We start from the raw sequence: 23,737 nt of genomic DNA, 5'->3' as shown, positions 1-23,737 counted from the left end.
CCAGTTCAGAATAAAAATTATTACCTGTAACAGCAACAGTTCCAACCTAGACTTGTTTTCAACAATAATTTCTACAGTAAAATGTACAGTAGGCCTGATCATTTTTAATCTTCATCTGTAGTGTTTCTTAGGGTTGCTCTATCAGTGGCTAGTTAGCTTGCTTTGGCTAACGTTAGCTATTAGCTGTATGACGTTAAAAGGCCAGGGGATTGTTGAAAGAGAAACTCACATCTACTAGAAATCAAATCAAATCAAATTTTATTTGTCACATACACATGGTTAGCAGATGTTAGTGCGAGTGTAGCGAAATGCTTGTGCTTCTAGTTCCGACAATGCAGTAATAACAAGTAATCTAACTAACAATTCCAAAACTACTGTCTTGTACACAGTGTAAGGGGATAAAGAATATGTACATAAGGATATATGAATGAGTGATGGTACAGAGCAGCATAGGCAAGATACAGTAGATGGTATTGAGTACAGTATGTACAAATGAGATGAGTATGTAAACAAAGTGGCATAGTATAGTATAAAGTGGCTAGTGATACATGTATTACATAAGGATACCGTCGATGATATAGAGTACAGTATATACTTATGCATATGAGATGAATAATGTAGGGTAAGTAACATTTATATAAGGTAGCATTGTTTAAAGTGGCTAGTGATATATTTACGTCATTTCCCATCAATTCCCATTATTAAAGTGGCTGGAGTTGAGTCAGTGTCAGTGTTAGTGGTGGCTGTTTAACAGTCTGATGGCCTTGAGATAGAAGCTGTTTTTCAGTCTCTCGGTCCCAGCTTTGATGCACCTGTACTGACCTCGCCTTCTGGATGATAGCGGGGTGAACAGGCAGTGGCTCGGGTGGTTGATGTCCTTGATGATCTTTATGGCCTTCCTGTGACATCGGGTGGTGTAGGTGTACTAGTATGAGAGATAGTACTCCCTTATTTATGCTTATCGTCACTTGTTATAAAATGACAATGCCTTGCTAGTTGAATTACTGTTCCACTTTTGAAGCACTTTTTCTTGAAGCCCGGTTCTGAAATCACTCCCTGGGTTTACCGTCATGTACAGTAGTGCCTGGACTCATTACTTACCACTTCCCCACACAAAAAAAATACATTGTGGGCGCTCCTCGTTATTTCTCAAAGTTTGCATGAAAGAGACAAGAAGTCATCACTGTATTTGCGTTTCATGACAATTGAGCTCGGTGAGAACGTGTGGCTAGCATGAGTCCATTTCCTGACAGCGGTGAAGAACAAGTCAGTGGCTTGAACCACAGCGCTGCAGCGGGTGGGTCGCGGAGGGATCTTCAACAAACTGGAGAACAAAAGATCCGGTAAACCGCGAAGCACACGGGTATCTCCCTCTCCCACTCACGCAGCTGCCAAACTGAGCAGAAACCGCTGCTAAGCAGAGAGCGCGCGGAACCGAGAGCGCAGTTGCACTTGACCAAATCAATTCTAGTAATTCATGAAAGAATTATACATTTACGTCGCGACCCACCATTAACAGGTCGCGACCCATACTTTAAGAAACGCTGCGTTACATTGTTGTTGTAACATTGTAATGGAAACGGTTGCATTGTTTCAATGTAATTCTAAAGATAATGATGCCAACTGCCTACACTCATAGGGTAAAGTTGATAGTACATTTCTTATTGTGTTTCAATTCTTAAAACATTATTTTCACAAAATAACAATTACATGTTGTATTATAAAATAACAATGAAAAAGACATAGAGGGTCTTTTACAAAACAACAACAATGTAGAAGTAGGAATGAATGTCTTGAGTGTTGTATTTACTAATCACTTTTTCCATTGGCTAGTGGCAATGTGGTCTAGGGTTAAGGCTAGGTCTACAGTATATTATCAACATTGCCTTATCATATATCTCATGTGAAAGTATCGTATTCTAAAGGTGGATGTAAATTCAACGTCTTGTGTGCCATTTTGTGGTGGTCCTGTGAGGGTCAAGTGTTAGTACACCGCAATAATCCACCTTGAGTTAGATTCCTGGGCTGCCATTGGATTAGTCCTGAGAACACAACAATGGCTCGTTTTAATTCACCATAATCCCAGTGAATATTGAAAGCACTTTCATATGACTCTGTGGAGAAGAGGCTAATGCCGAAAGAAGAAACTCTCAGGAACGTAATAATATAGGAGATAAAATATTTACAAATGTCTTCTGTGAGTATCCATTTATACTCTTAATCCTATAAAATCTGGATTGAAGTTAAAATGCTGCTGTTTGTGTAAAATTAGGGTGAGATTGTGTAAATGTAGCATTTGACAGTAAAACAAGGCCAACTTTTTCCCATAGTAATGTCTCTGTTGCTCTGTGAGACAGAATAATGGTCTAGAAAACTATTTATTGTATATAATATGCTTACTTCCTTTATTGTGTATTTCACATTTCCTATTCTTATTTATTGTGTTATTTTTCTAGTGTTACATTGTTATTTATTATTGTATTGTTGGGGTTTTGAGTTTTCAAGAATTGCATTTCACGGTACGTGTGCATGTGACATTACAACTTGAAACCAGTCATTTTAAAGGTTTACGGTATTACTACCCTGAGTTATACGTGTTTGTTAAAAGTTACATTTTTGTTTGTTAACCACTCACATCAGACACAAATGTTTTTTTAAAGTTTGCGTTTCAACACAACAGTACGTTGTTCTGTGAGATACTTGTAGTACGGTGAGTTCACTCAACTTTGAAACTCAATCTTTTATATCTTAGCACTTTTGAGTACTATAAACATTGTACTTGTAGAAACATTCATATTTTTTGTGGTTGAAGTATCCTGGTCAGAATAGGCCGATGTGATCAACATTAAACATCTGATAATTGGCCTAAATATGGGCCTTCCTGGTTGGCCTGGTCGTCTCAGATCTCAGCTGTTTAGTAACTTTATCCCAATTTGCTCCATAATCAGTGTTAATAAAAACCACCTCAGAAATCCTAGCGGGGCTACCTGGGATAGGTTTGAACTTATTATATATATTTTTATTGTCCACACAATTTGGAAACTTTCACTAACATGATTGACATCACAACAACAACAGCAACAATAGAAACCTACACTACAGTTCTGTGTGGATCATGGGGTCCTAGAATAAACCTTCCCCTGTTCTGAGAATACTCTCAACTCTATTTTGTTCTGAGAATTCTCCCTAAATAATATTTAACGTTTAAAAATACCTTGTGGGCTTCATGTTTTGATTGTAGTCCCCTACGACCTCTTGCGATTGGATGATCCTGCAGGTTGAACAGAAAAATGTAAGAAACATAATTATATTATATTTTGGGGGTCTTCTACGTCCCTAAGAACCTAGCACACAATTTTACAATCATAGTAAGAGACATATAATTCGCTTAGCCCCTTAGTACACTGAACAAATATATAAACGCAACATGTAAAGTGTTGGTCCCATGTTTTATGAGCTGAAATAAAAGATCCCAGACATTTTCCAGATGCACAAAAAGTGTATTTCTCAAAAAATTTTGTGCACAAATTTGTTTACATCCCTGTTGATGAGCATTTCACATTCGTCAAGATAATCCATCCACCTGACAGATGTGGCATATCAAGAAGCTGAATAAACAGCATGATAATTACACAGGTGCACCTTGTACTGGCAACAATAAAAGGCCACTCTAAAATGTGACATTTTGTCACACAACCCAATGCCACAGTCTCAAGTTTTGAGGGAGCGTGCAATTTGCATGCTGACTGCAGGAATGTCCACCGGAGCTGAATGTTAATTTCAGGCGCCTCCAACGTTATTTAAGAGAATTTGGCAGTACGTCCAACCGGCCTCACAACCGCAGACCACGTCTATGGCGTTGTGTGGGTGAGCGGTTTGCTGATGTCAACGTTGTGAACAGAGTGCCCCATGGTGGCGGTGGGGTTATGGTGTGGGCAGGCATAAGCTACAGACAACAAACACAATTGCATTTTATCTAAGGCAATTTGAATGCTCAAAATGCCCATTTTTTTTAAAAAGGTATCTGTGACTAACAGATGCATATCTGTATTCCTAGTCATGTGAAACCCATTGATTAGAACCTACTTAATGTATTTCAATGGACTGATTTCCTTATTTGAACTTTGAACTCAGTAAAATCTTTGAAATTGTTGAATGTTGCGTTTATATTTCTGTTCAGTGTATTCTGCATGCCTATCCCTTATTGTAAACCATACTACCTATTATACTAACCATTACTCTATCTATGTGTTTTAATGGGCTATTAAGTTCTCTCTCCTCCCATTCATACTCCAGTTTGTGTCTATGTGAACGCCCTCTGGTAGATCAATGTTCGTGTCACCACCATGGACGCTGAGCTGGAGTTTGCCGTGTTGCCCAGCACCACTGGCAAACAACTCTTCGACCAGGTACGTGGACAGGCGGACGGACGGACAGACAGACAGGCAGACAGACAGACAGACAAATCTTTGTTTCCTCGACTATGGACAAACAAGTGATCTTCTTCATTGTTGTGTAGATAGTGAAGACTATCGGGCTGAGAGAGACCTGGTTCTTTGGCCTACAGTACCAGGACAGCAAAGGCTTCTCTACCTGGCTCAAACTCAACAAGAGGGTGAGTACATTCTCACTACTCTCCTCAGACAGTAACAACATAAAGGACTGCCTCTTCCGCTGCCCAGCGCTCCTTCTCCAGACGCTCTACCTCCTCCTGGGCAAACGTCCTCCTTCTCCAGACGCTCTGCCTCCTCCTGGGCAAACGTCCTCTCCTTCTCCAGCTCCAGGGCCTGCGAGTCTGCTCATCCAGCTCTGCACGCATGCACGCACACACACACACACAGAGTAAACACACACATACACACACACCCATGCCCATTCATTCACTTATTAACTCACTCATGTTGTTGCAATGCTGTAATGTTCCCAGGTGACAGCTCAGGATGTACGCAGGGAGAACCCTCTGTTGATAAAGTTCCGGGCCAAGTTCTACCCTGAAGACGTAGCTGAGGAACTGATCCAAGAGGCCACGCAACGACTTTTCTTCCTGCAGGTCACACACACACACACACGACTACATGCGCATACACAGACACACACACACACGAGCTGGCCAGACACACGTGCTCACACACATACATCAAATCAAAGTTTATTTGTCACGTTCACAGGAAACAACAGGTGTGAACAGTACAGAGAAATGTTTACTTACAAGCTTTTCCTCAACAATGCAATGTTCTATATCAAAGGTAAAGGAGACCTGATTGTTTTCATCAAGGATCTCTCTGTACTTTGTTCCATTCATCTTTCCCTTGATCCTGACTAGTCTCCCAGTCCCTGCTGCTAAAGAACATCCCCACAGCATGATACTGCCACCACCATGCTTCACCGTAGGAATGTTGCCAGGTTTCTTCCAGACGTGACGCTTGGCATTGCTTGGAGAGAATCTTGTTTCTCATGGTCTGAGTCCTTCAGGTGCCTTTTGGCAAACTCCATGTGGGCTGTCATGTGCTTTTTACTGAGGAGTGGCTTCCGTCTGACCACTGTCGTGTCTTTACTATCATTAACTGAAGACTGATAGTTTTTATCAAAGATTCTCTGTAATTAGTTATTATACGATCAACTGATTAATCATGTAACTAATTAACTAGGAAGTCGGGGCACCAATGAAAAATATTCAGATTACAAAGTTATCATTTCCTAAAAGAACTTTTCAGATATTTTACCTGATCAATTAGCCTTTGAATTAATGAATTATTTACTTTACCTCACGTTAGTCTCATTCCAAACGTCGTAAATTGTTGGTTATCAGCACGAACCCAGTCTTCACTATGAGTCATCCATACATCAATTGTCTTAAATCATTTATTTATTACTAACTAATTCACAGAAATGCATAAACAAACAAACAAACAAGGTAAATGTGGTTACAAGAAATGATAGGAGAATGTGCCCTAGTGGGCTAAACCGGCATGGTGGCTTGTTAGACAAAAGGGGAAGTGGGGGTCGACTAAGAAGTCACTACAGAGTGATAATTATAACAATTGAAATGCTAATCCTTTACACATGAATGCTCACTCATTCGGGAACAATTGCAATCAATATATATATTTACGCTCAGTGTGTCGTCTTGATCGCTGGTGAAAAGTTCATTTATTTTGTAGAATTGTCCGTCTCTCTCCCTCTCTCTCTCGGTTGTGGTTAGAGGGGATTGTTCAGAGTGACATTCGTTATAGAATGGATGTTTCGGCGGTTGTCGTTCTTCGCTTTCAATGATACCGAATTCCTAGCTGCAGACTAGTAATTAATATCAAAGACTTGTTCTCATTCTGTCGGTATCGATAGTCTAAGAGTTTAACCACGTGGGATGGTTAAAAGATTCAGCAATGGTCTACAACTTTTGTCTTCCTAATGGGGAAAAACATGGTCTGCAACCTTTAGCCATCTCGTAATTGAGGTAAGCTCATCTGCTGATCGAAAACCTGAGTGGGGTTTTTATTTGGAATGGCAGAAAAGGCTGTCCCAGGATGTCTGACCCTAACTGGGCTCAGGGGCGGTCCTCTGATTTAGTTCAAATCCAATTCCCTTTTTTAGTTTTCCTTCATTAAACAGTCCAAAATCACATTGTAAAATTGTGTAAACAGTATCATAGTCACTCATTCATCTTATACAACAATTAGATGTAAACCTCATATCTGAGGCTATTATATAAACAGTGTTATGGTAATGTGGCCACACGTCTCCCATGAGCTTCCCCAAGTCGTGACAAAAGGACCAGTTCGTAGCTGGATTCTTCACCGATCTTTTATACTTTCTCCGGAACATGAAATTTGTTCGTACCTCAAGTTCTGTGAGGTGGAAGGATTTCCTTTGTCCTCTATGAAAATGTACTCTCTCTATACTATGTGGCAGGGTCTTCTCAGGAATTTACGACCTCTGACCACAGCAGCCTAGTTGAAGGAGGCAAGGGGGAGGCAGGGAGAGGGGGATGGGTTTGCTATACCCAAAGAGGCCAACGTCATGACACCACTATACCATAAAGTCCTGTTTGGTGGAGTACTGCAGAGAAGGTTGTCCTTCTGGAAGGTTCTCCCATCTCCACAGAGGAACTCTGGAGCTCTGTATGAGTGACCATCCTTCCCCAGATCTGTGCCTCGACATAATTCTGTCTCGGAGCTCTACTGACAATTCCTTAGACCTCATGGCTTGGTTTTTGTGGGACCTTATATAGACAGATGTGTGCCTTTCCAAATCATGTCCAATAAATTGAATTTACCACAGGTGGACTCCAATCAAGTTATAAAAACATCTTAAGGATGATAAATGGTAACAGGATGCACCTGAGCTCAATTTCGAGTCTCACATCAAAGGGTTTGAATACTTATGTAAATCATTTATTTCATATTTGAATTGTTTTTAATTTGCCCCAAAAAAATGATGAGGAACATTTTTATTTGATCTATTTTAGAATAAGTCTGTAATGTAGCACAATGTGGAAAAACTCAAGGGATCTGAATTCTTTCCAAATGCACTGTATGTATATTACGATGTACACAGGTTAGACACACACACACAGCTCACACTGTTTATAATGTATGTCACTGCAGGTGAAGGAAGGCATCCTGAATGATGATATCTACTGTCCTCCTGAGACGGCTGTGCTGTTGGCCTCCTACTCTGTTCAGACCAAACATGGAGACTACAAGAAGGACTACCACTTCCCTGGTTACCTCAGCAGGGACAAGCTGCTTCCCCAGAGGTGTGTCGTCTCTCCCCGTCCCCCTGTGTGACATACCTCAGCCCACAAACAGAAGCTAAACTGGTGATCATTTTGAAGAGAGATCTATTCCAAGTCTCCCTGAACGCTCCTCTGATTGTTGTCTTCCATACTCAGATCAGTGTTGGGGTCAATTCCATTTCATTTAGCAGACACTCTTATACAGAGAGAGTTACCTAGTCTGCTCTGGGATTTGAACCAGCAACCTTTTGGGTACCGGCCCAACGCTCTTAATCACTAGGCTACCATCTTCTCTCTATCCTCCTAATTGACCCTTCTCGGTTCCTTTACCCTTAGGGTTCTGGAGCAGCACAAGCTGAACAAGGAGCAGTGGGAGAATAGGATAAAGGTGTGGCATGAGGAGCACAAGGGAGTGCTGAGGTAAGACCACATGTCCTCTCTACTCACAGTACAATCCAAGTTAACACTGGCTTACTTGTATTGCACTGATTTTACACTGATGTACAAAACATTAAGAACACCTTCCTAAAATGGAGTTTCACCCCCTCTCTTTTTCCCTCAGAACAGCCTCAAATCGTCGGGGCATGGACTTTATAAGGTGTTGAAAACATTGCACAGGGATGCTGGCCCATGTTGACTCCAATGCTTCCCACAGTTGTGTCAAGTTGGCTGGATGTCCTTTGGGTGGTGGACCATTCTTGATACACATGGGAAACTGTTGAGTGTGAAAAACCCAGCAGCTTTGCAGTTCTTGACCCAAACCGATGTGCCTGGTCTGGCTACTACCAGACCCCGTTCAAAGGCACTTAAATATTTTGTCTTGCCCATTCACCCTCTGAATGGCACACATACACAATCCATGTCTCAAGACTTAAACATCCTTCTTTAACCTGTCTCCAATCCTTCATCTCCCGTAATTGAAGTGGATTTAAAAAAAACTAAAGTCAAAGTCCGCACGCACCCCTGTGGAAATCTAATTGGCATAATAAACAAATCCCCAGGAAATATATGTCAGTTTAAGCCAGAGATATCTTTAGTTTGCTTTGGATATGTCCAATCCACCGCATTCGGACTTCTGCATATGTTTGTAAGACCATGAGACATCACAGAAACCTCACAAGATCGTCTGTAGCATCCTAACGGTTTGGCCTACAAACCACTCTATGGGAAGATGAGACTCTCATGAACACAATGGTGGTTCTCCATTTTGCCCTACGACCCCCACAAGCGTCTTGGTACTCGTCTGAAGTCGGTACAGCCGATCTGCCAACTTCTGTCTGTAGCGTCCCAACAGTTTGGGCTACACACTAATAGGACCCCTCTGTGGAAAGGTCTCACGAACACGTACACATTTTTTTGTTGGTTGTTTTGCTCCACAGGCCACACAAGACTAGTCTGAAGGTCCCCCAGTACCAGTTGAAAAAACATATGGAATTATACATGGAGAATGTTTAGTGCCAAAAATAAGGGGTTAAATACATGTATAAAAATCTAAAAAAACAACAACAAATGTTTCCTGATCTTTCTAATATCTCTCAGATGTAGGACAGACACTTCAGAACAAACTTCCTTTACATTTTTTGGGGGGGACTATCTGTTATTCAATGCATTTGCTAATAGCAGTAAGACCAATTTAAAATATTCATCAAATAATAATATTTTTTTGGATGCATCAAGGGGTCTTAAAATTAAAAATAAAATATCTAAATGATCCTTGGTATAACCTTCTTAAAACAATTCCCTCCCACCGGTATATAGACAAGGTTTAGTCTGTAGACTGTAGAGGGTTCAGGTGACATTAATAAGAGATCATAGCTTTCACCTGGATTCACCTGGTCAGTCTATGTAATGGAAAGAGCAGGTATCCTTCATGTTTTGTACACTCAGTGTATGTAGAATGTGCTAAGCATTATGATAGCTGCATACAGAGCATCTTCCTCACTGATTGTCTGTGTCTATGTGTGTCTGTGTCTGTCTCTGTGTCAATCTGTCCCCAGGGAGGATGCCATGGTGGAGTATCTGAAGATAGCTCAGGATCTAGAGATGTATGGAGTCAACTACTTCAGCATCAAGAACAAGAAGGGTTCAGAGCTGTGGCTGGGGGTAGATGCTCTGGGCCTCAACATATACCAGAACACTGACAGGTAGGAACAGTTAACTACACTGAACAAAAATATAAACTCAATATGTCAATTTAGCAGTGCCCCATGGTGGCGGTGGGGTTATGGTACGGGCAGGCATAAGCTACGGACCTCATGTTTCAGCATGATAATGCACGGCCCCGTGTCGCAAGGATCTGTACACAATTCCTGGAAGCTGAAAATGTCCCAGTTCTTCCATGGCGTGCATACTCACCAGACATGTCACCCATTGAGCATGTTTGGAATGCTCTGGATTGAGGAGTACGACAGCCTGTTCCATTTCACACCAATATTAAGGAACTTCACACAGCCATTGAAGAGGAGTGGACAACATTCCACAAGCCACAATCAACAGCCGGATCAACTCTATGTGAAGGAGATATGTCGCGCTGCATGAGGCAAATGGTGGTCACACCACATACTGCCTGGTTTTCTGATCCACGCCCCTATCTTTTTTTAAAAGGTATCTGTGACCAACAGATGCATATCTGTATCCCCAGGCATGTGAAATCCATAGATTAGGGCCTAATTTATTTATTTCAATTGACTGATTTCCTTATATGAACTGTAACTCAGTAAAATCTTTGAAATTCTTTGAAATTGTTGTGTTTATATTTTTGTTCAGTATAGATCCGAATTCTCCATAGATTCATCATGATATTAGACTACTTTTGAAGTGTGAAAACATTGGATAAACGTTGATTTTGGAGTGAACTATTCTACAGTGTTTTCTTTATAGGATGACCCCTAAGATCGGCTTCCCATGGAGTGAGATCAGAAACATTTCCTTCAACGACAAGAAGTTTGTTATAAAGCCCATGGACAAGAAAGCCCCGGTACGTCACCTCTGTTTCTTTATCTGCTGTGTTATAATTCAAACCTCTGATAGTACCCGTTTCTTAAGTATAAAAAAAGGTCACTTCATTTTTTTCAAGAGGCATTTGTGGTAAATGAGTCTGTTCCAGGATTTTGTGTTCTACGCCCCTCGTCTGCGGATCAACAAGCGTATCCTGGCGCTGTGCATGGGGAACCATGACCTGTACATGAGGAGGAGGAAGCCAGACACCATCGAGGTCCAGCAGATGAAAGCCCAGGCCCGTGAGGAGAAGACTAAGAGACAGATGGAGAAGTGAGGACAGAGACATGGAGAAAAGAGAGAGAGAGAGAGATGAGTTTGTTAGCACATGTTTACTCATCCCTTGTGTCCCTCGTTCCAGAGCTCTGCTCGAGAGCGAGAAGAAGAAAAGGGAGAATGCGGAGAAGGAGACAGAGAAGATCGCCAGAGAAACCATGGAGCTGATAGGCAGGCTGAAACAGATTGAGGAAGAGACCAAGAAAGCTCAGGAAGGTCAGACTCATTCTGTCATCTGACAGTGTGTGTGCTGTATGTGCATGCATGCTTGTGTGTGTTCATATTATTTTGTGTGTGTGTGCATGTGTGCGTGTGTGTGTATGTGTATGTGTAGAGCTGGATAAGAGGACTCGCAGGGCCCTGGAGCTGGAGAAAGAGAGGACGTTTGCCCAGGAGGAGGCAGAGCGTCTGGAGAAGGAGCGCAGGGCAGCGGAAGAGACCAAGGCAGCCCTCCTACAGCAGTCAGAGAGCCAGATGAAGAACCAGGAGAACCTGGTACACACACACACATAGACACACACACACATAGATAGACAGACAGACACCACACAAAGACAGACAGATAGCCACACATACATAGACAGACAGAGACAGACAGACAGACAGACAGCCACACAGACAGACAGACAGACAGACACACACACACACACACACACACACACACGCACTATACATACACATGGATTTAGTACTGTAGATATGTGGTGGTGGTGGAGTAGGTGCCTGAGGGCACACAGTGTGTTGTGAAATCTGTGAATGTATTATGTTTTTAAAATTGTATAAACTGCCTTCATTTTGCTGCTTTGACAGCAGCTAATGGGGATCCATAATAAATACAAATAGACAGACAGACCGACAGACAGACAGACAGACAGACAGACAGACAGACGGACGGACAGACAGACAGCCACACAGACAGACAGACAGACAGACAGACAGCCACACAGACGGACAGACGGACGGACGGACGGACGGACAGACGGACAGACAGACAGACAGACAGCCACACAGACAGACGGACAGACAGACAGACAGCCACACAGACAGACGGACAGACAGACAGACAGACAGACAGACGGACGGACGGACGGACGGACAGACAGCCGGACAGACGGACAGACAGACAGACGGACAGACAGACAGAAAGCCACACAGACAGACAGACAGACAGACAGACAGACAGACAGACGGACGGACAGACAGACAGACAGACAGCCACACAGACGGACGGACGGACGGACGGACGGACGGACGGACGGACGGACAGACAGACAGACAGACGGACAGACGGACAGACAGACAGACAGACCGACGGACAGACGGACACTAGGAGAATCATTTATTATTCTAAGGTTCTTTTTCCAGGCTACTGATCTGACCTCTAAGATCTCCCTTCTGGAGGACGTAAAGCAGAAGAAGGACGACGATACAAAGAGATGGCAGAAAAGGGTGAGAGAATAAATTAATAAATGAAGGAATTAATGAATAAATGTGTGTGTGCCAGCGTAACCCTCCATCTAACCACAGTGATTAAATGAGAGTGTGTGTGTGTGTGTGTGATAGCGTAACCCCCCATCTAACCACAGTGATTAAATGAGAGTGTGTGTGTGTGTGTGATAGCGTAACCCCCCATCTAACCACAGTGATTAAATGAGAGTGTGTGTGTGTGTGTGATAGCGTAACCCCCCATCTAACCACAGTGATTAAATGTGAGTGTGTGAGTGTGTGTGTGTGCTAGCGTAACCCTCCATCTAACCACAGTGATTAAATGTGAGTGTGTGAGTGTGTGTGTGTGATAGCGTAACCCCCCATCTAACCACAGTGATTAAATGTGAGTGTGTGAGTGTGTGTGTGTGTGCTAGCGTAACCCTCCATCTAACCACAGTGATTAAATGTGAGTGTGTGAGTGTGAGTGTCTGTGTGTGCTAGCGTAACCCTCCATCTAACCACAGTGATTAAATGTGAGTGTGTGAGTGTGAGTGTGTGTGTGTGCTAGCGTAACCCTCTATCTAACCACAGTGATTAAATGTGAGTGTGTGAGTGTGTTTGTGCTAGCGTAACCCTCTATCTAACCACAGTGATTAAATGTGTGTGTGAGTGTGTGTGTGTGTGTGTGTGCTAGCGTTATCCTCTATCCAACCACAGTGATTCAATGTGAGCGAGCGTGAGTGTGAGTGAGCGTTTGAGTGTGTGTGAGTGAGTGCGTGTGAGTGTGTGTGTTATCCTCTATCTAACCACAGTGCTTCAATGTGAGCGAGCGTGTGTGAGTGTGTGAGTGAACATGTGTGTGCGTGTGTGTGTGTGTGTGATAGCGTTATCCACTCTGAGCGGTCATGTGTGTGTTTGTCATCTGGCGGTCATGGTGGATGTTGATTTGAAGACTAAAGTCATTCGTGTCCACATCCAGGACTCTGTGCAGGGGGACCACGACGAGACCGACGAGAGCAGCGCCGAGGCCAGCGCCGAGCTGACGTCACCAGGCATGGTCAGAGACCGCAGCGAGGAGGAACGCATGACGGAGGCTCAGAAGAATGAACGGCTACAGAAACACCTCAAGGTCAGCAACACCTAACTTAAAGGGGAACTCTACTTTTTTCACCCATTAGTTCACTGTTGATACGGTCCCAAAATGTTTTTCATGTCAGCAGTCAAGTTGTCAAGATATTGGATTTTCATGAAGAAAAGTGTCACCAACCACATCATCATGATGATCCTTGCTCCAAGATGGCATAGCAGTCAGACGTTTTTTGTCCTCGTCTTGTCGTGTCCCATATATATACAGTAGGGCAAAAAAGTATTTAGTCAGCCACCAATTGAGCAAGTTCTCTCACTTAAAAAGATGAGAGAGGCCTGTCATTTTCATCATAGGTACACTTCAACTATGACAGACAAAATGAGAAAAAAAATCCAGAAAATCACATTGTAGGATTTGTAATGAATTTATTTGCAAATTATGGTGGAAAATAAGTATTTGATCACCTACAAACAGGGACTCAAAATCTGCAGTGCCAGACGTGTCCCCCTGCTTAAGCCAGTACATGTCCAGGCCCATCTGAAGTTTGCTAGAGAGCATTTGGATGATCCAGAAGAAGATTGGGAGAATGTCATATGGTCAGATGACACCAAAATATAACTTTTTGGTAAATACTCAACTCGTCGTGTTTGGAGGACAAAGAATGCTGAGTTGCATCCAAAGAACACCATACCTACTGTGAAGCATGGGGGTGGAAACATCATGCTTTGGGGCTGTTTTTCTGCAAAGGGACCAGGACGACTGATCCGTGTAAAGGAAAGAATGAATGGGGCCATGTATCGTGAGATTTTGAGTGAAAACCTCATTCCATCAGCAAGGGCATTGAAGATGAAACGTGGCTGGGTCTTTCAGCATGACAACGAAGGAGTGGTTTCGCATTTCAAGGTCCTGGAGTGGCCTAGCCAGTCTCCAGATCTCAACCCCATAGAAAATCTTTGAAGGGAGTTGAAAGTATGTGTTGCCCAGCAACAGCCCCAAAACAACACTGCTCTAGAGGAGATCTGCATGGAGGAATGGGCCAAAATACCAGCAACAGTGTGTGAAAACCATGTGAAGACTTACAGAAAAATACTTATTTTCCACCATAATTTGCAAATAAATTCATTACAAATCCTACAGTGTGATTTTCAGGATTTTTTTTCTAATTTTGACTGTCATAGTTGAAGTGTACCTATGATGAAAATTACAGGCCTCTCTCATCTTTTTAAGTGGGAGAACTTGCACAATTGGTGGCTGACTAAATACTTTTTTGCCCCACTGTATATACATATTTACAACTTTATTCGCATACCTTTTTATACATATTTTTTATTTTCCATAAACTCATCTTCAAAACACTCTCCTGCAACCAGCCTCACCAATTTATTTAAAAAAAAAAGAAAGTATTATTTACCTCAAATCTGTAATCCTCCATAGAAGCTAACCAGAAGCTAGCCAGAAGCTAGCCCAGAAGCTAATCCATAAACTAGCCAGAAGCTAGCCAGAAGCTAATCCAGAAGCTAGCCTGAAGCTAACCAGAAGCTAATCAGAAGCTAGTTAGCTTCTTTACTGGCTAATCGCTAGTTTTCAGCTAACCACAGTTTGTGGTCATCAGCTATCCTTTAGCTCAAAAATCTATCGGCAGTTTTGTACGGCGCGGCTCGGACCGGAACATACCGGACATTTATACCTGGATCTCGCAGTTAGCTAGCTGCTCTCCGTGTAACTATCGGCTTACGACGATTCCGGAGCAAACATCAATTATTTCGGAGCTAGCCAGCTGAAGAGTTCCATCAGTCACTCCTGGGCTACAATCACCTATCCGGACCCGTTTTACTGCCAACGCGGAGCCCCACCGGGCCTTCACAACTGGACTACCGACGTTATCTACCCGAGGGAGTTATCCGGCTGGCTCCTCCGTCGCGATGTTACCTGAATGCCCATCTGCGGTCCGCTAATCGTTAGCTGTCTTATCGGCTGCTATCTGAATAGACCTATCGGACAATTTATTATTATTCTTTTTTTCTTTTTTTCTTGGGCCTCTATAACTATATCTATTGTTTTTTTGGGGGCGAATTGGATTCATCCCCTCTACCACATGGAACCCCACTAATCCTACCGACGGAAACGCACAAGGTGGCTAAAAACAGACCTCCATCCGGTGCTAGCTTGCTACCGATGGCCCGGCTAGCTGTCTGAATCGCCGTGACCCCAACCAACCTCACTACTCACTGGACCCTTTTGATCACTCGACTAAGCATGCCTCTCCTTAATGTCAATATGCCTTGTCCATTGCTGTTCTGGTTAGTGTTTATTGGCTTATTTCACTGTAGAGCCTCTAGTCCTGCTCACTATACCTTCTCCAACCTATTAGTTCCACCACCCACACATGCGATGACATCTCCTGGTTTCAATGATGTTTCTAGAGACATTATCTCTCTCATCATCACTCAATACCTAGGTTTACCTCCACTGTATTCACATCCTACCATACCTTTGTCTGTACATTATACCTTGAAGCTATTTTATCGCCCCCAGAAACCTCCTTTTACTCTCTGTTCCAGACGTTCTAGTCGACCGATTCTTATTGCTTTTAGCCGTACCCTTATCCCACTCCTCCACTTTTCCTCTGGTGATGTAGAGGTGAATCCAGGCCCTGCAGTGCCTAGCTCCACTCATATTCCCCAGGCGCTCTCTTTTGATGACTTCTGTAACCGTAACAGCCTTGGTTTCATGCATGTTAACATTAGAAGCCTCCTCCCTAAGTTTGTTTTATTCACTGCTTTAGCACACTCTGCCAACCCGGATGTTCTAGCTGTGTCTGAATCCTGGCTTAGGAAGACCACCAAAAATTCAGACATTTTCATCCCAAACTATAACATTTTCAGACAAGATAGAACTGCCAAAGGGGGCGGTGTTGCAATCTACTGCAAAGATAGCCTGCAGAGTTCTGTCCTACTATCCAGGTCTGTACCCAAACAATTTCAACTTCTACTTTTAAAAATCCACCTCTCTAAAAACAAGTCTCTCACCGTTGCCGCCTGCTATAGACCACCCTCTGCCCCCAGCTGTGCTCTGGACACCATATGTGAACTGATTGCCCCCCATCTATCTTCAGAGCTCATGCTGCTAGGCGACCTAAACTGGAACATGCTTAACACCCCAGCCATCCTACAATCTAAGCTTGATGCCCTCAATCTCACACAAATTATCAATGAACCTGCCAGGTACCTCCCCATAGCGTTAAACACGGGCACCCTCATAGATATCATCCTAACCAACTTGCCCTCTAAATACACCTCTGCTGTCTTCAACCAAGATCTCAGCGATCACTGCCTCATTGCCTGCATCCGTAATGGGTCAGCGGTCAAACGACCTCCACTCATCACTGTCAAACGCTCCCTGAAACACTTCAGCGAGCAGGCCTTTCTAATCGACCTGGCCCAGGTATCCTGGAAGGATATTGACCTCATCCTGTCAGTAGAGGATGCCTGGTTATTTTTTTTAAATGCCTTCCTCGCCATCTTAAATAAGCATGCCCCATTCAAGAAATGTAGAACCAGAAACAGATATAGCCCTTGGTTCTCTCCAAACCTGACTGCCCTTAACCAACACAAAAACATCCTATGGCGTTCTGCATTAGCATCGAACAGCCCCCGTGATATGCAGCTGTTCAGGGAAGCTAGAAACCATTATACACAGGCAGTTAGAAAAGCCAAGGCTAGCTTTTTCAAGCAGAAATTTGCTTCCTGCAACACTAACTCAAAAAGGTTCTGGGACACTGTAAAGTCCATGGAGAATAAGAACACCTCCTCCCAGCTGCCCACTGCACTGAAGATAGGAAACACTGTCACCGCTGATAAATCCACTATAATTGAGAATTTCAATAAGCATTTTTCTACGGCTGGCCATGCTTTCCACCTGGCTACTCCTACCCCGGTCAACAGCACTGCACCCCCCACAGCAACTCGCCCAAGCCTTCCCCATTTCTCCTTCTCCCAAATCCAGTCAGCTGATGTTCTGAAAGAGCTGCAAAATCTGGACCCCTACAAATCAGCCGGGCTAGACAATCTGGACCCTTTCTTTCTAAAATTATCTGCCCAAATTGTTGCCACCCCTATTACTAGCCTGTTCAACCTCTCTTTCCACCTGGAAAGATTCCCAAAGATTGGAAAGCAGCTGCGGTCATCCCCCTCTTCAAAGGGGGTGACACTCTTGACCCAAACTGCTACAGACCTATTTCTATCCTACCCTGCCTTTCTAAGGTCTTTGAAAGCCAAGTCAACAAACAGATTACCGACCATTTTGAATCTCACCATACCTTCTCTGCTATGCAATCTGGTTTCAGAGCTGGCCATGGGTGCACCTCAGCCACGCTCAAGGTTCTAAACGATATCTTAACCGCCATCGATAAGAAACATTACTGTGCAGCCGTATTCATTGATCTGGCCAAGCCTTTCGACTCTGTCAATCACCACATCCTCATCGGCAGGCTCGACAGTCTTGGTTTCTCAAATGATTGCCTCGCCTGGTTCACCAACTACTTCTCTGATAGAGTTCAGTGTGTCAAATCGGAGGGTCTGCTGTCCGGACCTCTGGCAGTCTCTATGGGGGTGCCACAGGGTTCAATTCTTGGACCGACTCTCTTCTCTGTCTGTATACATCAATGATGTCGCTCTTGCTGCTGGTGAGTCTCTGATCCACCTCTACGCAGACGACACCATTCTGTATACTTCTGGCCCTTCTTTGGACACTCTGTTAACAACCCTCCAGGCAAGCTTCAATGCCATACAACTCTCCTTCCGTGGCCTCCAATTGCTCTTAAATACAAGTAAAACTAAATGCATGCTCTTCAACCGATCGCTGCCTGCACCTGCCCGCCTGTCCAACATCACTACTCTGGATGGCTCTGACTTAGAATACGTGGACAACTACAAATATCTAGGTGTCTGGTTAGACTGTAAACTCTCCTTCCAGACCCACATCAAACATCTCCAATCCAAAGTTAAATCTAGAATTGGATTCCTATTTCGCAACAAAGCATCCTTCACTCATGCTGCCTAACATACCCTTGTAAAACTGACCATCCTACCAATCCTCGACTTTGGCGATGTCATTTACAAAATAGCCTCCAATACCCTACTCAACAAATTGGATGCAGTCTATCACAGTGCAATCCGTTTTGTCACCAAAGCCCCATATACTACCCACCATTGCGACCTGTACGCTCTCGTTGGCTGGCCCTCGCTTCATACTCATCGCCAAACCCACTGGCTCCATGTCATCTACAAGACCCTGCTAGGTAAAGTCCCCCTTTTCTCAGCTCGCTGGTCAACATAGCATCACCCACCTGTAGCACGCGCTCCAGCAGGTATATCTCTCTGGTCACCCCCAAAACCAATTCTTTCTTTGGCTGCCTCTCCTTCCAGTTCTCTGCTGCCAATGACTGGAACGAACTACAAAAATCTCTGAAACTGGAAACACTTATCTCCCTCACTAGCTTTAAGCACCAACTGTCAGAGCAGCTCACAGATTACTGCACCTGTACATAGCCCACCTATAATTTAGCCCAAACAACTACCTCTTTCCTTACTGTATTTATTTTATTTATTTAGCTCCTTTGCACCCCTTTATTTTTATTTCTACTTTGCACATTCTTCCACTGCAAATCTACCATTCCAGTGTTTTACTTGCTATATTGTATTTACTTTGCCACCATGGCCTTTTTTTGCCTTTACCTCCCTTATCTCACCTCATTTTCTCACATCGTATATAGACTTGTTTATACTGTATTATTGACTGTATGTTTGTTTTACTCCATGTGTAACTCTGTGTCGTTGTATGTGTCAAACTGCTTTGCTTTATCTTGGCCAGGTCGCAATTGTAAATGAGAACTTGTTCTCAACTTGCCTACCTGGTTAAATAAAGGTGAAATAAAAAAATAACAATTTTAAATTATGATGTAAAAGGCATCAAAGGTGACACTTTGCTTCCGGAAAGTCCAATATCTTGAAAACTTGGCTGCTGACATGCAAAACATTTTGGGACTGTATCAGCAGAGGACTAATGAAACAAATACTAAAATTAATTTTTTTAGTGAAGTTCCCCTTTAACCCATAACCTATGACCTTTAATTAATCCTAACCTATAACCTATGACCTTTAATTAACCCTAACTCATGACCATGACGGAGGCCCAGAAGAGATCCCTCGGATTTCCGAGATCCCTCTTTGTGGCACCTGACCATACGACTGAACAGTAGTCCAGGTGCGACAAAACTAGGGCCTGTAGGACCTGCCTTGTTGATAGTACTGTTAAGAAGGCAGAGCATCGCTTTATTATGGACAGACTTCTCCCCATCTTAGCTACTGTTGTATCAATATGTTTTGACCATCACAGTTTACAATCCAGGGTTACTCCTAGTAGTTTAGTCACCTCAACCTGTTCAATTTCCACATTATTTATTACAAAATTTAGTTGAGGTTTAGGTTTTAGTAAATGATTTGTTACAAATATAATGCTTTTAGTTTTTGAAATATTCAGGACTAACTTATTCCTTGCCAACCATTCTGAAACTAACTGCAGCTCTTTGTTAAGAGTTGCAGTCAATTCAGTCGCTGTGGTAGCTGCTGTGTATAGTGTTGAGTCACTACACACGTCACTCAAAGTCAGTGGCATGTCGTTAGTAAAGACTGAAAAAAGTAAGGGGCCTAGTCAGCTGCCCTGGGGAATTCCTGATTCGATCCTGGATTATGTTGGATAGGCTTCCATTAAAGAACACCCTCTGTGTTCTGTTAACTCTTTATCCACACGATAGCAAGGGGTGTAAAGCCATAACACATACGTTTTTCCAGCAGACTATGATTGATAATGTCAAAAGCCGCACTGAAGTCTAACAAAACAGCTTATAAAAACTTTTTACTATCAATTTCTCTCAGCCAATCATCAGTCATTTGTGTAAGTGCCGTGCTTGTTGAATGTCCTTCCCTGTAAGCGTGCTGAAAGTCTGTTGTCAATTTGAGAGTAAAATAGCATGTATCTGGTCAAACACCATTTTTTCCCAGAAGTTTAATAAGGGTTGGTAACAGGCTGATTGGTTGGCTATTTGAAAAATAAAGGGGGCTTTACTACTCATTTATTTATTTATATTGTTATTTTTTTACCCCATTTTCTCCCCAATTTCGTGGTATCCAATTGGTAGTTACAGTCTTGTCCCATCGCTGCAACTCCCGTACGGACTCGGGAGAGGCGAAGGTCAAGAGCCTTGCATCCTCCTCTTAGACGACATGCGTTACACATGCACCACACATTCTTTCCCATGTATAGTACATTATGTTGACGCTACACCAGTTTATTTGTGTCCTTGTTGTCCGTTTGTCCTCAGGCCCTGAGTAGTGAGTTGGCCAGCGCTCGAGACGACAGTAAGAATACTCCCAATGACCTGATCCACGCGGAGAACGTTAAGGCCGGCCGGGACAAGTACAGGACCCTCCGTCAGATACGACAGGGCAACACCAAGCAACGCATTGACGAGTTTGAGTCCATGTGAAGGAACGAAAGAATGCGAATGAGAGAGAAGGTGTGTGTGTGTGTGCGCGTGTGTGGGAGTGTGGGAGTGAGAGAGAGTGAAAGAGAGAGAGAGTGAGAGAGAGGGAGAGAGAGAGAGAACAAGAGTCTGTACTGAATCTATGTATTTAAATGGGAGTCATATAGGCAGGTACAGTGTAATTACTAAGTCATTAATGCTTCTCCCCAGTAGTGTGTTGTCCCCTGTGACTAAAGAGTGCCAACTTCATGGGATTTGTAGTTTGGTCAAGTAAAATTCTGTGGACTACAGACTGTAGGCTACTAGTACTACAATCAAAGTGAGTGATGATACTATTAATCATAATATATCATAATTTATGCTGCTTTTGCTCATGGTTTTTGCAATCTTGAAATGAATCTATGCAAAATAAATATTAGCTGATATAGCATGAAAACCATATTTTTATGTATGGATAGATTAGTGACAGGAAGGGAATGGATAGATTAGTGAGAGGAAGGGTATGGATAGATTAGTGACGTGAAGGGTTTGAGCTTAATTGCAATATTTTCTTAGGATGTTATTTCACAGGTACAGTTGAAGTCGGAAAGTTTACATACACTAAGTTGACTGTGCCTTTAAGCAGCTTGGAAAATTCCAGAAAATTATGTCATGGCTTTAGAAGCTTCTGATAGGCTAATTGACATAATTTGAGTCAACTGGAGGTGTACCTGTGGATGTATTTCAAGGCCTACCTTCAAACTCAGTGCCTCTTGACATCATGGGAAAACCAAAAGAAATCAGCCAAGACCTCAGAAAAAAAATTGTAGACCCCCACAAGTCTTGTTCATCCTTGGGACCAATTTCCAAACGCCTGACGGTACCATGTTAATTTGTACAAACAATAGTACGCAAGTATAAACACCATGGGACCACCCAGCCATCATACCACTCAGGAAGGAGACTCGTTCTGTCTCCTAGAGAGGAATGTACTTTGGTGCGAAAAGTTCAAATCAATCCCAGAACAACAGCAAAGGACCTTGTGAAGATGCTACAACATAATCTATTTCCACAATAAAACGATTCCTCCACAGTAAAATGATTCCTATATCGACATAACCTGAAAGGCCGCTCAGCAAGGAAGAAGCCACTGCTCCAAAACCACCATAAAAAAGCCAGACTACGGTTTGCAACTGCACATGGGGACAAAGATCGTACTTTTTGGAGAAATGTCCTCTGGTCTGATGAAACATAAATAGAACTGTTTGGCCATAATGACCATTGTTATGTTTGGAGGAAAAAGGGGGAGGCTTGCAAGCTGAAGAACATGTGAAGCACGGGGGTGGCAGCATCATGTTGTGAGGGTGCTTTGCTACAGGAGGGACTGGTGCACTTCACAAAATAGATGGCGTCATGAGGAAGCAAAATTATGTGGATATATTGAAGCAACATCTCAAGACATCAGTCAGGAAGTTAAAGCTTGGTCGCAAATGGGTCTTCCATATGGACAATGACCCCAAGCATACTTTCAAAGTTGTGGCAAAATGGCTTAAGGTATTGGAGGTATTGTCAAGGTATTGGAGTGGCCATCGCAAAACTTTGAACTCAATCCAATAGAAAATTTGTGGGCAGAACTGAAAAAGTGTGTGAGAGCAAGGAGGCCTACAAACCTGACTCAGTTACACCAGATCTGTCAGGAGGAATGGGCCAAAATTCACCCTACTTATTGTGGGAAGCTTGTGGAAGGCTACCCGAAATATTTGACCCAAGTTAAACAATTTAAAGGCAATGCTACCAAATACTAATTGAGTGTATGTAAACTTCTGACCCACTGGGAATGTGATGAAAGAAATAAAAGCTGAAATATATCACTATCTCTACTATTATTCTGACATTTCACATCTTAAAATAAAGTGGTGATCCTAACTGACCTAAGACAGGGAATTTTTTACCAGGATTAAATGTCAGAAATTGTGAAAACTGAGTTTAAATGTATTTGGCTAAGGTGTATGTACACTTCTGACTTGAACTGTATCAATGAGTACAACATCCATTGCAAAGTGTTTTGTTATGACTCCAATAAATACCATTAACCAACACTGAATATGTGTTGAGTGCTGTGTATTTTGCTACTGTATCACTCTAGGCATATATTATTGTACTTGATGTGAGTGTGTTTGTTGTTTTATTTATTTTTATTTTTTATTTATTTTACCTTTATTTAACCAGGTAGGCAAGTTGAGAACAAGTTCTCATTTACAATTGCGACCTGGCCAAGATAAAGCAAAGCAGTTCGACAGATACAACAACACAGAGTTACACATGGAGTAAAACAAACATACAGTCAATAATAAAGTATAAACAAGTCTATATACAATGTGAGCAAATGAGGTGAGAAGGGAGGTAAAGGCAAAAAAAGGCCTTGGTGGCAAGGTAAATACAATATAGCAAGTAAAACACTGGAATGGTAGTTTTGCAATGGAAGAATGTGCAAAGTAGAAATAAAAATAATGGGGTGCAAAGGAGCAAAATAAATAAATAAATTAAATACAGTTGGGAAAGAGGTAGTTGATAGGGCTAAATTATATGTGGGCTATGTACAGGTGCAGTAATCTGTGAGCTGCTCTGACAGTTGGTGCTTAAAGCTAGTGAGGGAGATAAGTGTTTCCAGTTTCAGAGATTTTTGTAGTTC

The 23,737-nt window shown here is 42.7% G+C and overlaps 1 protein-coding gene across 2 annotated transcripts; it reads left to right on the top strand.

Annotated features, from left to right (window-relative positions):
- The first annotated feature begins 1,382 nt into the window (after positions 1-1,382).
- Positions 1,383-23,149, top strand: LOC110487780 (moesin a). 2 transcript variants are annotated; one of them, XM_036943313.2, is made up of 15 exons: positions 2,101-2,197; positions 3,242-3,292; positions 4,326-4,409; positions 4,520-4,615; positions 4,928-5,050; positions 7,605-7,756; positions 8,072-8,155; positions 9,733-9,879; positions 10,616-10,712; positions 10,842-11,005; positions 11,094-11,224; positions 11,343-11,503; positions 12,374-12,457; positions 13,416-13,565; positions 20,905-23,149. In XM_036943313.2, exons 1-15 carry the CDS (start codon positions 2,189-2,191, stop codon positions 21,067-21,069), a joined length of 1,698 nt encoding a protein of 565 aa, XP_036799208.2. In that variant the 5' UTR covers positions 2,101-2,188; the 3' UTR covers positions 21,070-23,149. The 2 variants fall into 2 exon arrangements, with proteins under 2 accessions (XP_036799209.2, XP_036799208.2); XM_036943314.2 differs by lacking the exon at positions 3,242-3,292 and having other exon boundaries at positions 1,383-2,197.
- Positions 23,150-23,737: the final 588 nt, after the last annotated feature.

Source organism: Oncorhynchus mykiss, chromosome 14 (assembly GCF_057628025.1).
Source record: "Oncorhynchus mykiss isolate SJ-2025 chromosome 14, ASM5762802v1, whole genome shotgun sequence".
Classification (NCBI taxonomy): Eukaryota; Metazoa; Chordata; class Actinopteri; order Salmoniformes; family Salmonidae; genus Oncorhynchus; species Oncorhynchus mykiss.
This window is presented reverse-complemented; position numbering and strand designations above follow the sequence as displayed.